This window comes from Bos taurus, chromosome 11 (genome assembly GCF_002263795.3).
Source record: "Bos taurus isolate L1 Dominette 01449 registration number 42190680 breed Hereford chromosome 11, ARS-UCD2.0, whole genome shotgun sequence".
Classification (NCBI taxonomy): Eukaryota; Metazoa; Chordata; class Mammalia; order Artiodactyla; family Bovidae; genus Bos; species Bos taurus.
In genome coordinates this window covers 94,216,172-94,233,488 of record NC_037338.1, presented here as the reverse complement: position 1 = coordinate 94,233,488, position 17,317 = coordinate 94,216,172, and the positions used below count along the sequence as shown (strand labels likewise).

General features: G+C 38.8%; 1 protein-coding gene and 1 pseudogene across 7 annotated transcripts in view; one reads left to right on the top strand and one right to left on the bottom strand.

Moving 5' to 3' along the window:
• The window catches only part of RABGAP1 (RAB GTPase activating protein 1), a 169,299-nt gene that overhangs the window by 32,071 nt on the left and 119,911 nt on the right, over positions 1 to 17,317 (bottom strand). For all 7 annotated transcript variants that reach the window (XM_059891253.1, XM_005213132.3, NM_001191409.2 and 4 more), the window contains 2 exons: positions 6,270 to 6,383; positions 2,470 to 2,544 (listed from right to left, as the gene is read on the bottom strand). In XM_059891253.1, coding sequence (XP_059747236.1) covers positions 2,470 to 2,544; positions 6,270 to 6,383 — 189 coding nt within the window. The remainder of the gene's footprint in view (positions 1 to 2,469; positions 2,545 to 6,269; positions 6,384 to 17,317) is intronic.
• On the top strand, positions 9,696 to 10,264 carry LOC614067 (ribosomal protein L21 pseudogene; annotated as a pseudogene).

Here is a 17,317-nt window from a genome sequence, read left to right as displayed (position 1 = left end):
AGGGCTTCAGGGGCAAAGGACCAGACCTTTGAGGTCTTTATCATCAAGACAACTTCACTCTTCACTCGCTGAGGGAGACATGGCCTGCCTAGAGTGACATTTCTGATGTTACGCAGCACATGTGCCCCTGCTCTGAATCAAACACTTATTTTAAACACAATGGCAAGCAGCATAGAGTTCAAACCAAGATACTGGGGATTTGATCGGGAAACTCATTTTAAAAGTGTTGTGGTACTTAAATGGGGATAAATGTCCTTGCACTAAAGTTGAGAACAAAGACAAACCATACAGACTTGGTGAGACTCTGAGATATTAAAGTATGATGAAAACAACAAAACAAAAACTTAAAACTTGACCTCATGATGCAGTGTTAATCAGCTTGAAGGTGAGAATCATTTCACAATGCATAGTATATCAAATCATCACATTTTACACTTTATATACACAATTTTAATTTGTCAATTACATGTAAATAAGACTGGGGGAAAAAAACTTGACTTTTTCTTTATCAATGTCATAGCTTTGTCAAATTTTTGCATGCCTACCAATACCAAGCAGCTAGGTTCATAGCAAGAAGATGTAAAGTGGTTTTGTTACACTTGTATTACAACCTACACAAAATGGATTAAACCTCTTCCAACAACTTCCTCTCCTTAGAGAAACAAAATCTAGACTGCGTGGCCTGGCCTCCACAGCTCTCCTTCAAATCGGTCTTGGCCTCTCTAGCTCCCTCCCCCCCACTCCCCATGGCTCCTGATGCTCCGGTCACACTGCCCTTCTTTCAGTTCTTTCCAGATGCCAAGTTTTCCCCATTTCAGGGTTTCTATATACTATACTCGGAGAAGGCACTGGCACCCCACTCCAGTACTCTTGCCTGGAAAATCCCATGGCCGGAGGAGCCTGGTGGGCTGCAGTCCATGGGATCGCTAAGAGTTGGACACAACTGAGTAACTTCACTTTCGCTTTTCACTTTCATGCATTGGAGAAGGAAATGGCAACCCACTCCAGTGTTCTTGCCTGGAGAATCGCAGGGATGGGGGAGCCTGGTGGGCTGCCATCTACGGGGTCACACAGAGTCAGACATGACTGAAGCGACTTAGCAGCAGCATATATTATACTATTCTCTTTGCCGGGAATGCGCTACTCTCCACTCTAGTTCTCAAAATAGTTCTATTATTTTTAGAACAATGTTTAAAGAAAGTTAAATGATACAGAAAAGTACAAAAGAGAATGGATGCCCCTTCTCCTTTTTCAGGGTTCCTGTTAGAGGTTACCTTGCCAGAGAAGTCTGTAAATGAGGCTTCCTTGTTATTATCCTGTATCACACTTTTCACTGTACCTTCACAGAGCCACTGAAATTAACAATGACATACATGCACTGCTTTTTTGCCTACAACTAGCTCTGCATCCACAAGGACTGGGCCATAGTTACTTGATTCACTCCTGATGTCTATCTAGCACAGTTCAAACCGTAACAGGTGCTCAAAAACTCCCCTACCATCATCTATGGGGTATTTTTGCCAAACATTTTAACTTGAATCATGAGGAAATGATCAGACAAATCAAGAATTTGGGATGTCTTACAAGGCTTGAATTTTCCAAATTGTCAATGGCATGGGACACACAAAAAGGCAAAGAGGACAGTTTAGATTAAAAATAAAAAGCAATGACAATCAAATGCGATGTTTGAATCTTTACTGATCTGGGTTAGGGAAAAAAGAGCTAAAAGGATTTCACTGAGTGAACAGGGAAACTGAATGTGGACTGTGGGTAAGACATGCTGACTTGTCAGATCTGCCTGTGATACTCTGGTTAGGTCCTCAGGAGACACATACACAAGTATTTAGGAGTGGAATACTTTGATATTTGCTACTTATATTATCCAAAAGTAATTTCAAAAAATTCTTCCATAAAAATATAAAACACCCGTGTTCTGTGTGTGTGAAAAAGGAAGGAAAAGAGATGCAGAGAAGGCAGTGTGGAAGAATAATGAACTGATAAATTAAGTCAAGTGTATACAGGTGTTCACCTTAACAATTTTTCAATTCTGTTGTGGATTTAAAGAAACACTAAGAAGAGGGAGGATAAAGGTCTTTGCTGAATGAATGAATAAAATGGCACGGAAGCAAGCCAACTTTGCCGTTCTAGCCCAATACATAAATCTCAAAGCAAAGACTGATGACAGCGGCTACTTTAGAGAAGATAAAACGTCCTCAAAGGGTTTAACCAAGACTAAAGTCTATCCAATTATCCTAGTAATAAAAAAAGTTCTGCCCTTGTACCAATTTTCAACACTGTCATTTATTTTTACCATGTTTCTCTCCCATGATGACATTATATTAAGAAAAAGGTTTCCGGATATAGGAGTTAACACTCATGCACTAGAGTCTGCCCAAAGGCAATACAAAGCCGTGATCAAGTCTGAGGCAGGACATGTGTTAAGAAATACACAGAGACCTAATTACTCACATGGAGAAGCAGAACAGCAGCGAGAAATGACTGGCCTTGGCAATAGCCAATCTCTTCATCATACACAGAATAAGCCTGGGGGGAAAAAACCACAGGAAGTGTAAATGAATGTAGCCAGTCTTAAAAACAAAATACAACACAAAACTTTATTTATTTGGCTGCATTGGGTCTTAGTTGCAGCATGTGAGGTCTTTGAGTTGTTGTACAGGGGATCTAGTTCTCTGACCAGGCAGGGATCGAACCTAGGCCCCTTACCTTGGAAGCTGGGAGTCTCAGCCAACGGACCACCCGGGAAGTCCCAAATGCAGTCACTCTTGAGTCATAGTTGCCTTATAGAAACTCGGAACACAGGAACCCCAAAAATGCTACCCCCACTCCACTATGGCATTCTGAAGGTCACTGAATGATGCAAACATTTCTCTTCAATTCCAACTTTTCTTTACAATACATAAACCTGTCACGCCACTTCTTGTAGCCAGGGAGCAGTAAGGTTAAGCAAAAATTATTTCAGCACTAAAAAAAGGTTGTCATTCTGTCTGTCTTTGCTCACATTTTTCTTTCTTCTCTGCCTGGAAAACGTGCTCTTCCTTAAGGTTCCAAACATATCCCATTTTCCCAGGATTCTTTCTCTCCTCGGCAGGTCTATGGTACTTACTACAAATGTATGCTTATTACAGCACTTAACATACTGCATTTTAGAGGTCCCTCCTCTCTACTAGACTACTAACTTCATATGGGCAGGGGTGGTGCCCTATTCAACCTAGCAGCACATCAACACATACCAGGCACTCACCAAACACTGTCAATGTTTATATGTGTAAACATGCTTTCATAAATTCAGGTGAAATTCAATATAATCTCATTACATCCCCCACTTTGTCAAATTTTATCTGATGAGAGGGCCTACAGAACAAGAAACACCCATCTTTTCCAAAGACAAGATGCACGGAGAGATTTAGAAATGATCTTTTATAATTTAATGAGACAACTTTCTACCTATCAAATCAGTAAAAACTAACAAGTGTTAAAACCAGTTTCATTAAGGCTGTTAAAAACTAGCAGTAACATATGCTAACACAGGTCTGTGGAAAGCTATTTGACAATATGGATGAAGGTACTAATCAACATTTGATTAGTAAAGAAAGAATAAAGGTTTCACAGTTAATAGTTGTGCTGGAACTCCACAACTGCTAATGTCTGGTCTGGCTCTTAGGCCCACTACTTACATTCCTTATTTGTATGATGAGAATAATCACAGTATTTATATAATAGAGCTGATGTATTATTCTCAGTCCCCTCAAGTAAAGTACTTAGTGTATGGCTTTACCAATTATGTCCTGGGATAAAAACCTATTGAATTTTCTATAGGTACAGAATGGAGGGGAGCATTTTCTATAGGTAAAGAATGGAGGGGAGCATTCCTGAAGGAATGCATACAGACATGAAAGTACGTAACACATTTGGGAAATGTTTGGAATATAAGGTTCACGGAGGCTGTAAGGAAATATGGGGAAGAAAAGGCATTTCATTAATTCATCAACATTTAGTGAGCACCTACTATAATATGGCATGCACCGTGCCAAGGGCTACAGATGCTAATATATGTAAGAAATGATTCTTGCCCTTGAGAATTTCACAGTTCAGTTGGGAAGTCTGACAAGCAAATCAACCAGAGTACAGTGAGAAGTTCAATATGATTGAAGCATAAAATATTTAGGGAATAAGCCAGGATATATTACAGAATGCCTTTAATACTAAGCTAATGGATTTAGGAACAGGAAATAAACTAAGGAATTTTGATTCCATTCTGTGGGTTTAACGGAGGCCACTAAAATGATCCTGTTCTAGGGTCAACACAGAGAAAATAATAAATAGGCTTGAACCCAAAGGCAGGGAGACTAATGCAAGGCAGCTTTTATGTAAGTGCCAGCAACATATGATAGTGGCCTGTACCAGGGCAGTGAATAGAGAGGGAAGTACTGCTGCAAGAGACAACAATCATATCAAACTGAACGTGGCCAAAGGAAGGAACTGAAAAAAAACTGAAAAATGATTGTATCTTCAGCAAGACAACAGCATGGGGGTAAAAGGACTATTTTTCATTAAAAGAGATGTAACAACTAACCACAGTGGGAATATTGCTGGATCCTGATTCTAACTAAACTGTACAGACATTTAGGGAAATCTGATTATGGAACAGCAACTGGATGGTACTGCTCATTAATGCCACAGGTGGATAATGATCTTATTTTTTGATGTGCGGTGAAGACTTATTTTTTTGATGTGTGGTAATGTTTGAAGTTTGCTTTAAAGCACTTTAGGGAAGATGAAGCAACTGTGGCAATATGCTGATAAATTCTGGGTAGGGATATAAACAAACTCATTTACACTATTCAACTTTTATGGATGTTTGAAAATTTTCATAATGAAGTATGTTTTTAAATGGACCGTATTATTATACCTTTTCTGGTATACTTGACAGACTTCCGCAAGGAGATCAAAAAGCAGCTGGAAATTCAGGCCTTGAGCTAATGTAGATTCGGAAACACTTACGCAGTGGTGACAGCTGAGGCTGTAGGGTGGAAGGAGTCACCCAGGGAGACAGTGGAGAGCTACAGTAACCAGCGGCTGAGCACCTAGAGGAAGGCCTCTGTTTTAGGAACTCACGCGCGCGAGATAAAAAGTCATGTGGGAGGGAATCAACGAAATTGTTACAGAAGTGAGAGCTTAACCAGGAGGAGGAGAAATCAGGAGCAGATAGAGCTGTAATTAAGATCATCATGAGAGAGAAACCACAGCGTAGGGGGTCAGGAGTATGGGATCAGAGTCAGTGAGAACAGGGTTTCCTTCTGGGACATTTTTCAGGAAGGTGAGGGATAGTTAGATTGTTTCCTTAAATGGGAAGCACAACTGAGAAGGGTTTAAAAAGGATGATGACAAGAGGATCACAACAGAAATGATAGCTCTGTAAGTTCTATGAGGAAACTGAAATTAACCCCAAGGAATAGTTTGCTAAGTTCCAAGCGTCTTTATAGTTTAAAGCATCTGGTTTATCACTGGGGCTTCCCTGGTGGCTCAGACAGTAAAGTATCCTCCTGCGACGCAGGTGACCCGGGTTGAATCCTGGGTCAGGATTTCCCCTGGAGAAAGGAATGGCTACCCAATGTAGTATTCTTGCCTGGAGAATTCCATGGACAGAAGAGTCTGGTGGGCTACAGTTCATGGGGTCGCAGAGTCAGACATGACTGAGTGGCTAACACTTCCAATTTATCATTGGAGACATTGTCTTTTATTGCTAGTCTGTCCTAAAACTAGCTGTTGGTTTTGCCTTCTCAACCGTAATATGCAAATTCCTTGAAGGTATGTCTTGTGTCTTATACTTTCTATATAGTAGGTGCTACATAGGTACTTGCTTAGTTTTAGGGGGAATAGACCAAAGCCTAGTTCTGAGGACCAAGAAAGTCAAATTCATCACTTACAATGTGAATACTAAAAAGGAGTTTGTAATGCTGTAGGACTCAGAGGCTTTTAACATAAAACCAACTCGTGAGTCTAAATGTGGTGCCAGGGAACTATTGACTGAAAGTCCTGATTAAAAGAAATCCTACCATTTTATTTTAAATTATTTCCTGTTCACCATGAATCTAAAATTGTGTTGTTACTTTTGGTTTTACAAAAACTATTCTCTTTTTTTGCATTCTTGGACATAAAATACAAATTACATTTTGCAGTTATCTTTTGCATAATTCCAAAGGAACAGAATAACCACCTAAAACAGGCTTTTTTTCAGTATGAAATACCTTGCATATTTTATATAAAGAATCTTGTCCATCTCCTCCTGTGTCCTTAAAGTAGTCATGGGCTGGGAATGTCCGGTTAATATCACGAGTGATAGCACTGTCCTGGGGAGACTCCTGTGGAAACACCAGGAAGCAGAAGGTTCAGTAGTCAGTGATGGATGTACTTGTCTAGGCTAATACAACAAGGTTGTCTTCTAATTTACCTGCTTTAAAATGCTGCAGGAACATACATACACACATGCATGCCTGCGTCTTCAGGGAAGGAAAAGCAAATACTAAGAGGGGAAAAAAAAAAAAAAGAAAAGAGACCCGTTTCACTGTATACACCTCATGTATATTCCATCTCTGCTGCAAGGAAGTGCAGGTGATAACCTTTCTATTGTTAAGAAGGAAAATGTGTTTCAAAGCGGATTTCCCATAGGAAAACACTCAATCTAACCTCAAAAGAAAGAGGCAAAATGCTCCTGTTAGAAAAACTGGGTACAAAAATTGCTGCTTTAATTGATCCTATGGCACAAAACTAACGGGCCAGGTTCTCAAAGGGAAAACACAAGTTCCCGGATTGGAACTTACCCAGGGGCAAATGGCATAAAAACTCACATAGCCGTCTACTCAATATGAAACTAGACTATCAAATGCCAAGGGAAAAAAGAAAAAAAAAATGCCAAGGGATTCAAATGGGCTATGGGAAAATATCCCTTGCTTTTTTACCAATGGAGAAAAACTGTTTCCTCTTCTACAATAAGTAATTAAAACTAAATGAATGTCAGTAATGCACAAAATATGCCAAACACCCAGCTATTTCTAATAGCTTCCCTTTGTTAAATTTTATTTGCTCATGTGCTAAAGAATTGGAGCACAGAAACATGACCTTCTGTTTTAACAACGCATTGTCCTCATAGCTAAGACAACAGACTTGATTCTCCTCAGTGAGACTGCATTATATTCAGCACCCCATCCAAGAGCCTGACACTCTTGTTTCAAATGAAAAATTAGTAATTTTTTTTTTGGGTCTTGTAATTTTTCTAGCCTTTTACCTTTTAGGTAATCAGGTTCCCAGGGCCGTAAATATTTTACAGTTGTGCAATCTAAAATAACTTTACATTAAAAGTTTTTTTTACTGTATAAATTTGACATGTTAACATCATGTAAATTTACAGTGTAGAGCATGTTACTCTCCATGGAGTCGCAGAGTCGACTGAGTGACACTTTCACTTTGATACATTTATACTGTATTGTAAAATGATTGCCAGTATAGCAGTATCACATTGTAGTTCAGTATTACTGTCTACATACATACTGTGCATTAGATTTTTGGCTTATTTACTACTCATTATTACTACTCATTACAAAGTTTGTATGCTTAAAAACTAGTCTTATCCTTTCAACCTCTGTCACTAGTGAGCTAACTTTAAGCCTGTGCTCTTTCTTAACCTGCAAACTATTTAAGCCTACAGTGACACTGCCAAACTGCTTTCCAAAGAGATTTACTGGCAGACTACCAGGATTTTTTAATTTTTCTGACTACTAGTTTTTAATGCATCATTAACAACAGTCAGGGCAGCTCTGAGCTGTGGTGATCCCTGACAGCACAAAATGCAAGGTGAGAATTAAAGACTACAGTTGTTATTTGCCTGGTGGCAGCTTCTAGGCTGTAACACACGGAGAGGAAACAGAGCTGGGGATAGGGAGTACTTCCCTGAGTTGAGAAAACAGACAGCAGAATTCAGGGAGGGCAAGGTAGCTAGACTCTGCAGCTCAGAGTACCAAAGAGAAAAGCTGAACAGAAGGAGGTCTGCAAAGCTACCTAGAGGGGTCCCTATGAGTCACAAAATCATAAAGAAAAAGATGATAACCTGGAATTCATCAAATTAAAAATCTTTAATATTCAAAACTTACTGTTAAAAACATGAAAAATGGAAGCCATGAACAGGATAAATCACCTATACAATCTATCTGATAACTGATTTATATCTGAAACATATAAAAGGCGACAAACAACTGATTTAAAGGGAGGAGGGGAATGGTGGTAAAAGATGGAATAAATGTTTCACAAAAGAAGACACAGAGATGGCAAATAAGCACATGAAAAATTTCAACATCATTAGTTATCAGCAAAATGTAAATTAGAAGTACAATGAGATTTCTCTGCATGGTCACTAAATGCTAAAATGAAAAGTACCCAATATATAAAGGACTAGTAAAGGGTGAAGAACAACTTGAACTCTCATACATTGCTGGTGGGAATGCAAAATGGTACAAATACTATAGAAACCATTTGGAAGTTTCTTATAAAGTTAAACATATGCTTATCATGCAATTTAGTGACTCATGTCTACATAGTTATCCAAGAGAAATGAAAATAAAAACGCATGTAAATACTTGAATTCAAATGTTTGTAGCAGTGTGATTCCTGATGGCCCAAACTGGGCTCCAGTGGGTAAATGGATAAAGAAACTGTGGTACATGCATATAGTGATGGAATACTACTCAGCAATAAAAGGGGAAAAACCCAGTGACAATGCAACATGATAGATCACAAAAGCATGAGACTGTATGAAATAAGACAGACATAAAAGACCACTTTCTATAATTCCATGTATATGAAATTCTACAAAAGACAAATCACAAGGTACAGAAAGCAGATCAATGTTTGGAAGTGGCTGGGGCTCAAAGGAGAAGCCTGATATTTGGCAAAACTAATACAATATTATAAAGTTTAAAAATAAAATTAAAAAAAAAAGAGCGAAGACAACTTTTTAATACGCATATTAAAAAGCAGAGGCATTACTTTGCCAAGAAAGGTTTTTCTAGTCAAAGCTATGGTTTTTCCAGTAGTCATGTATGGATGTGAGAGGTGGACCATAAAGAAAGCAGAGCGCCAAAGAACTGATGCTTCTGAACTGTGGTGCTGGAGAAGACTCTTGAGAGTTCCTTGGACTGCAAAGAAATCCAACCAGTCCAACCTAAAGGAAATCAGTCTGAATATTCATTGGAAGGACTGACTCGGAAGCTGAAACTCCAATATTTTGGCCACCTGATGCAAAGAACTGATTCACTGGAAAAGATCCTGATACTAGGAAAGACTGAAGGCGGGAGAAAGGGATGACAGAGGATGAAATGGTTGGATGGTATCACCAACTCAACGGACTGAGTTTGAGTAAGCTCCGGAGTTGGTGATGGACAGGGAAGCCTGGTGTGCTTGCAATCCATGGGGTTGCAAATCGTTGGTCATGACTGATCAATTGAACTGAACTGAAGTAAGAGTGAATGGAAGTGATGGAATTATTTTTGAAGTGATGGAATTATCCATCACATCCATGGTACTAATTAAAACATGTTGTATTGTTCACTAAAAGCTGGTGAATTTTATTGTACATATATCACATCTAAATAAGGTGATTTTAAAATGGAAAAACAGCTTTTCGGCCGGAACGGCCATGTTCCAGTGATTCGCCAAGATGACCAACACAAAGGGAAAGAGGCGGGGCACCCGCTACATGTTCTCCAGGACTTTCAGAAAACATGGAGGTGTTCCCTTGGCCACATACATGCGAATCTACAAGGGTGATATTGTAGGTATCAAGGGAATGGTTACTGTTCAAAAAGGAATGCCCCACAAGTGTTACCATGGCAAAACTGGGAGAGTCTACAATGTCACCCAGCATGCTGTTGGCATCATTGTAAACAAACAAGTTAAGGGCAAGATTCTTGCCAAGAGAATTAATGTGCGTATCAAGCATATTAAGCACTCCAAGAGCCGAGATAGCTTCCTGAAACGTGTGAAGGAAAATGATCAGAAAAAGAAGGAAGCCAAAGAGAAAGGGACTTGGGTTAAGCCGAAGCGCCAGCCTGTTCCACCCAGAGAAGCACACTTTGTGAGGACCAATGGAAAGGAACCCGAACTGTTGGAGCCCATTCCCTATGAATTCATGGCCTGATGGGTGTAAAAATAAAGACCCGGATTGTGCAAATGAAAAAAAATAAATAAAATGGAAAACAAACAAGAGAGGATACACATACAACCAAACAAGAGTCTCTGGATGATTCAGGTCCTTTAGATTAAGAATTCCCACTACTAGTTTAGCTGCTGCTAAGTCACTTCAGTCGTGTCCGACTCTGTGCGACCCCATAGACGGCAGCCCACCAGGCTCCCCCGTCCCTGGGATTCCCTAGACAAGAACACTGGAATGGGTTGCATTTCCTTCCCCAGTGCATGAAAGTGAAGAGTGAAAGTGCAGTTGCTCAGTCGTGTCTGACCCTTTGCGACTCCATGGACTGCAGCCTACCAGCTTCCTCCGCCCACGGGATTTCCCAGCCAAGAGTACTGGAGTGGGTTGCCATCACCTTCTCCAACTAGTTTAGCTATATGTACCTAAAAAATGAAAATGATGCCAATTCATCTTTAAGGCCTTAAAACCAGGGGCTTAGCTTAGAGTCAGATGTATCTGGGTTTAAAAGCTGGCCTTACTCTCTTACTTGGCTGAGAAACTTAAGGTAAGCTTGTCTTCTCTGGTTAATATAATCTACCTTATAAAGTTGTAATGATGGTCACTTTAAATAATCTATAAATTATAAACATGTAAAGAGCTTCCAAGGCTTCCCTGGTGGCTCAGTGGTAAAGAATCTGCCTGCAATGAAGGCGAAATTGGTTAGCTCACCTGGGAAGATCCCCTGGAAGAGCAAATGGCAACCCTCTAGTATTCTTGCCTGGGAAATCCGATGGACAGAGGAGCATGGTGGGCTACAATCCACTGGGATCATAAGACAGTGGGGTATGACTTAGTGACTGAAACAACAAAGAGCTTCCAGAACTGCCTGACACATATATAAAGCACCTGATAAAAGTGAAAGCAAGCACAGCGTCCAGCACCCTGAGAGCTGGGGCTGTCCTCTAAACACACGCACATCCACACACAAATAAGCACATACTCATGCACACAAATGTGCGTGTGCACACACACTGTTATAGAGTACACACACGCACATGGTTCACAGAATGTGTATTGTTTTTACTTTTTTTTTGTTTTGTTTTTACTTTTGAATATCTTATTTTCCTATAAAACTATTTACATAGGGTTAGAAACTGTGATTTAGTTTTGTAACTTCCAGAGCCTAGCAAAATCATGACACACACTTAGTGCCTGATAAATATATCAAAGAAAAATCCAAAAGCTTCCTTAAAATTGAGTGATGACAATGCTCATGTGATCAACAGCTCTCCCCAAACCACAATCTCTAATGCTAATGTTTATTAATTCAAGAATCATGTGAAAGAGGCATGAGACCAATCAGAAGAGAACCTTATTAATAATTAAAGACATTCTGACTAAATACCTGAAAAAAAAACCAAGACTGCTATGATGATTGATTCATTAGTGACTTTCAAATTGTGTCATATGCAGGCAAGAGAATAACTGTGATGAGACACAGAACAGAGCCCCACCTTGTGCCTTCTCTTTATTTTTTAACAAAATAAGAAAGTAAGGTTATTTTAAAAAATTAAGTGCCTTATCAGTACCTTTAGGGAAGTATATTGATTTTACCAAGCCATCCCAAAACTGAAAATTTGTTTCCTCAGGGGTTTTATTATGAAATATTTCAGTAATGACAAAAGTATAGAGAACATATAATGAATACACATGTGATTATCAAGATTAAGAAAGCAAACATCATAGATACAACTCTGTACACCTAATTCGAATCTGTTATGCCCTCTTCCTCCTTTTATAGTTAACCACTATCCTGATTTTGCTATCATTGCCAGGCATATTTTAATGTATATGTTATGTACATATATGTGTGTAGACGCATGTATTAATATATGTATATGAATACAGTATCTACAAACCATATATATTCTTTACAGAATGTTTAAAGTATTTTCTTTAAATGACATTATAATCCATGTCCTCTTCAGTAGCTTCTTTTATTCAATACTATATCATACAGTGGAAGTGAGAAATAGATTTAAGGGACTAGATCTGATGGATAGAGTGCCTGATGAACTATAGAATGAGGTTCGTGACACTGTACAGGAGACAGGGATCAAGACCATCTCCATGGAAAAGAAATGTAAAAAAGCAAAATGGCTGTCTGGGGAGGCCTTACAAATAGCTGTGAAAAGAAGAGAAGCGAAAAGCAAAGGAGAAAAGGAAAGATATAAACATCTGAATGCAGAGTCACACAGAATAGCAAGAAGAGATAAGAAAGCCTTCTTCACGGATCAATGCAAAGAAATAGAGGAAAACAACAGAATGGGAAAGACTAGGGATCTCTTCAAGAAAATCAGAGATACCAAAGAAACATTTCATGCAAAGATGAGCTCAATAAAGGACAGAAATGGTATGGACCTAACAGAAGCAGAAGATATTAAGAAGAGATGGCAAGAATACACAGAAGAACTGTACAAAAAAGATCTTCACGACCCAGATAATCACGATGGTGTGATCACTGACCTAGAGCCAGACATCCTGGAATGTGAAGTCAAGTGGGCCTTAGAAAGCATCACTACGAACAAAGCTAGTGGAGGTGATGGAATTCCAGTTGAGCTATTCCAAATCCTGAAAGATGATGCTGTGAAAGTGCTGCACTCAATATGCCAGCAAATTTGGAAAACTCAGCAGTGGCCACAGGACTGGAAAAGGTCAGTTTTCATTCCAATCCCAAAGAAAGGCAATGCCAAAGAATGCTCAAACTACTGCACAATTGCACTCATCTCGCGCGCTAGTAGAGTAATGCTCAAAATTCTCCAAGCCAGGCTTCAGCAATATGTGAACCGTGAACTTCCTGATGTTCAAGCTGGTTTTAGAAAAGGCAGAGGAACCAGAGATCAAATTGCCAACATCCGCTGGATCATACAAAGAGCATGAGAGTTCCAGAAAAACATCTATTTCTGCTTTAGTGACTATGCAAAAGCCTTTGACTGTGTGGATCACAATAAACTGTGGAAAATTCTGAAAGAGATGGGAATACCAGGCCACCTGACCTGCCTCTTGAGAAATCTGTATGCAGGTCAAGAAGCAACACTTAGAATTGGACATGGAACAACAGACTGGTTCCAAATAGGAAAAGGAGTACGTCAAGGCTGGATATTGACACCCTGTTTATTTAACTTATATGCAGAGCACATCATGAGAAACGCTGGACTGGAAGAAACACAAGCTGGAATCAAGATTGCCAGGAGAAATATCAATAACCTCAGATATGCAGATGACACCACCCTTACAGCAGAAGTGAAGAGCAACTCAAAAGCCTCTTGATGAAAGTGAAAGTGGAGAGTGAAAGAGTTGGCTTAAAGCTCAACATTCAGAAAACAAAGATCATGGCTTCCGGTCCCACCACTTCATGGGAAATAGATGGGGAAACAGTGGAAACAGTGTCAGACTTTATTTTGGGGGGCTCCAAAATCACTGCAGATGGTGACTGCAGCCATGAAATTAAAAGACGCTTACTCCTTGGAAGGAAAGTTATGACCAACCTAGATAGCATATTCAAAAGCAGAGACATTACTTTGCCAACAAAGGTCCGTCTAGTCAAGGCTATGGTTTTTCCTGTGGTCATGTACGGATGTGAGAGTTGGACTGTGAAGAACGCTGAGCGCCAAAGAATTGATGCTTTTGAACTGTGGTGTTGGAGAAGACTCTTGAGAGTCCCTTGGACTGCAAGGAGATCCAACCAGTCCATCATAAAGGAGATCAGCCCTGGGATTTCTTTGGAAGGAATGATGCTAAAGCTGAAACTCCAGTACTTTGGCCACCTCATGCGAAGAGTGGACTCACTGGAAAAGACTCTGATGCTGGGAGGGATTGGGGGCAGGAGGAGAAGGGGACAACAGAGGATGAGATGGCTGGATGGCATCACTGACTCAATGGACGTGAGTCTCAGCGAACTCCGGGAGTTGGTGATGGACAGGAGGCCTGGCGTGCTGCGATTCATGGGGTCACAAAGAGTCGGACATGACTGAGCGACTGATGATCTGATGATATTTTAATGATTAATCTATGGTGATAAACATAGCTCAAGTGGATTTAACTGTATAACTATGTAGTTATTTATGTATAGAGTTATTTATCTATTCTACTGTGGATAAACATTTAGATGATTTCAACATTTTCCACTACAATGTGATAATAAAGATTCACGCGTCTTCTCAAAACAAAAAAGAGAAAGAAATAGAACTGAGTAAAGACTGGGTCCTTCAGCTCAAAATGCAAAATAAATCATCCTGCAATTATCAAGAGAATGATACAAAAGGAGTCTATATTAATTAATATATATTAATATATATTACTGTGGGTTAATAGTTTTTATTTAGCCTAGGATATATGAATTCTCTTCAATTCAGTTTTATGTATGTATTTTTGGCCACACTGTGCAGATTGCAGGATCTTAGTTCCCCAACCAAGGATTGAACCTAGGACCCCACAGTGAAAGCGCCAAGTCCAACCTCTGGACTGCCAGGGAATTCCCTTGAATTAAAATTAAAACTCAGTTTTAATTTTAACAAACACATAGAATATAAAATAGCAACACAAAGAGAAAACTACAGGCATGTTGGGAGTTAAGAAATCTTTGAAATAAAACTGTTTCATGAATAGCTCAAACAACAACAGATTGTTGTTATCTGCTTCAATTGTGAAACTGCAGCATGACAAAAACTTATTGCACCCCTAGAGTCATTTAGAGGAAAAATAATTGGATTTCACCAAAATTAAAAATTTTCTGCTTATAAAATGTGTCATTAAGAGAAGAAATAGGCCAGTAGTACATGTATCTGAAAAGGAACTATATTCAGAATATATATAAAAATGTAAAGACATGACCTAATAAAATGGGCAAAAATTTGAGCAGACACATTAGATAAGTAAATGAAAAGGCAGTTACCAGGACAATGCCAATTAAAACCACAATGAGCAAGTTAGTCAGAGCCTCTACTAAAAAGAATGAGTTTTTGGTGATGAGGGGAGAGCTACTACCTGGAACACTCTGTAGAGAATAATTCAATCAAGTGGAGATCTGGAAAATCAGAATGATAATTTTAAAGCACTGAAGAAGATGACCCAAAGCAGCACTAAGTAGTTTCTGAAAGGTTCAGGAACTTAAAAACAAAAAGGAGGAAGAGGACTTAAAGCACTAAAACAATAATTAAAATAAATTCCACATTGACAAAACTTTTCAAAAATGATGACTAGACATGTTATTGAGCTACATTTGAAGTTCAGCCTACAATAAATTATTCTGAAAAAGTTGTAAATTCTATTCTTGAATTATATCTCCACTCTAATTGTATTTCCAAAAGAGATTTCTGTTTTTTTAAAATGTCAGATGAAATCACTCTGGAATTTTATGAAACAAAAATGAAAGCTCTGAAATAGGCTATGAATGATAGATTGTGGCTTAAGACAAACAGGAAGGTTAGAAAATTATATGAAGAATGACAGAAGTACAAAAAGCTTCAGCACATTCTATGCCAGTTGTGTCAGTCATAACAGACTGACCGACGATAAAGATAACTTGAAAATGGATACACAGTTATGAGAGGGATAATTTAGAAATTCAAATGTACATAGAATAGGAAAACATAAAACACTTCTCTGAAAAAACTCTGTAACTGGTTAGTTCTCATCCATCTGCCTTCCCTCTAACTGTTTGATCATGGAAGTCATCAGGTAAGTAAGGGGTAAAACGCCCTTCAGAGAAGGTGACTTTGAAAATTCACATACTGCATTTTTGAAGCCTTCAAGAATGATAATAAATCGAGGAGTTCTATGTGAATCACGTGCTTAAAATATTTGGTCTTAGGAAATATGCTGAAGAACTTGGGAATAAATCCATTTGACTTGCCAGAAGCCAACCTGTACAAAAATGATCCAAAAATTCTAACAATGATGGATTTAGTAAGTTCCTATCAGAATAATGACATTGTTAAATTTGAAAAGATTCTGAAAACAAATCACAGTAACATTTTGGACAATTCTTTCCTAAGAGAACACAGAAAAGAGCTTTTGTAAACCATCTAAACTCAAGTGCTTATAAAATTAAGATTTATACCATGATACACAGTCCTTTTATTTCTAAGCAGTTAAACACAGACATAGCTGATACAGGGCACTTGTTAGCATAAAGTATACTGGATGACAATATTCACAGCCAAATTACATCAGCCAAGTACATCTTTTCAGCAGACTGTACTTAGTAAAGCTTTTACAAATGTGAAAGTTTTTAACTAGCCAAAGCTACAGTTTTTCCAGTAGTCATGTATGGATATGAGAGTTGGACTATAAAGAAAGCTGAGAACTGAAGAATTGATGCTTTTTGAACTGTGGTGTTAGAGAAGACTCTTGAGGGTCCCTTGGACTGTGAGGAGATCAAACCAGTAATCTTAATGGAAATCAGTCCTGAATATTCATTGGAAGGACTGATACTGAAGCTTCAATACTTTGGCCACCTGATACGAAGAACTGACTCACTGGAAAAGACCCTGATGCTGGGAAAGACTGAAGGTAGGAGGAGAAGGGGACAACACAGGATGAGATGATTGGATGGTATCACCGACTTGATGGACATGAGTTTGAGCAAGCTTTGGGAGATGGTGATGGACAGGGAAGCCTGGTGTGGTGCAGTCCATGGAGTCAGAAACAGTTGGATATGACTGAGCGACTGAGCTTACAAATGTACTTAAGGCAATCATGAAGAACAATTAAACCTTATAGGAACAAGAAATGGCAAAAGTATTGTAAGGTGGTATGTCCTGAAAGTTACTGAAGTCATGGCAGATGTAGTTCTTTTAATCAACTGGCTCTATGCTTTGGCTGCTTCATTTATTGTAAGAAAACAACAGTTTTACTGTCCAGAAGAAAACAAAACTGCCATACGATTGTGCATTAGTAACATTCTGCCAACTTTTTCTGTTAAGAGCCAGATGGCAAATATTTACTCAACTCTCCCTCTGCACAGTAGAAGTAACCACAGACAAAATGTAAATGAATAAGCATTTCTTCATTCTAGTAAAACTTTATTTTCAAAACAAGAAGCATGCTGGATTT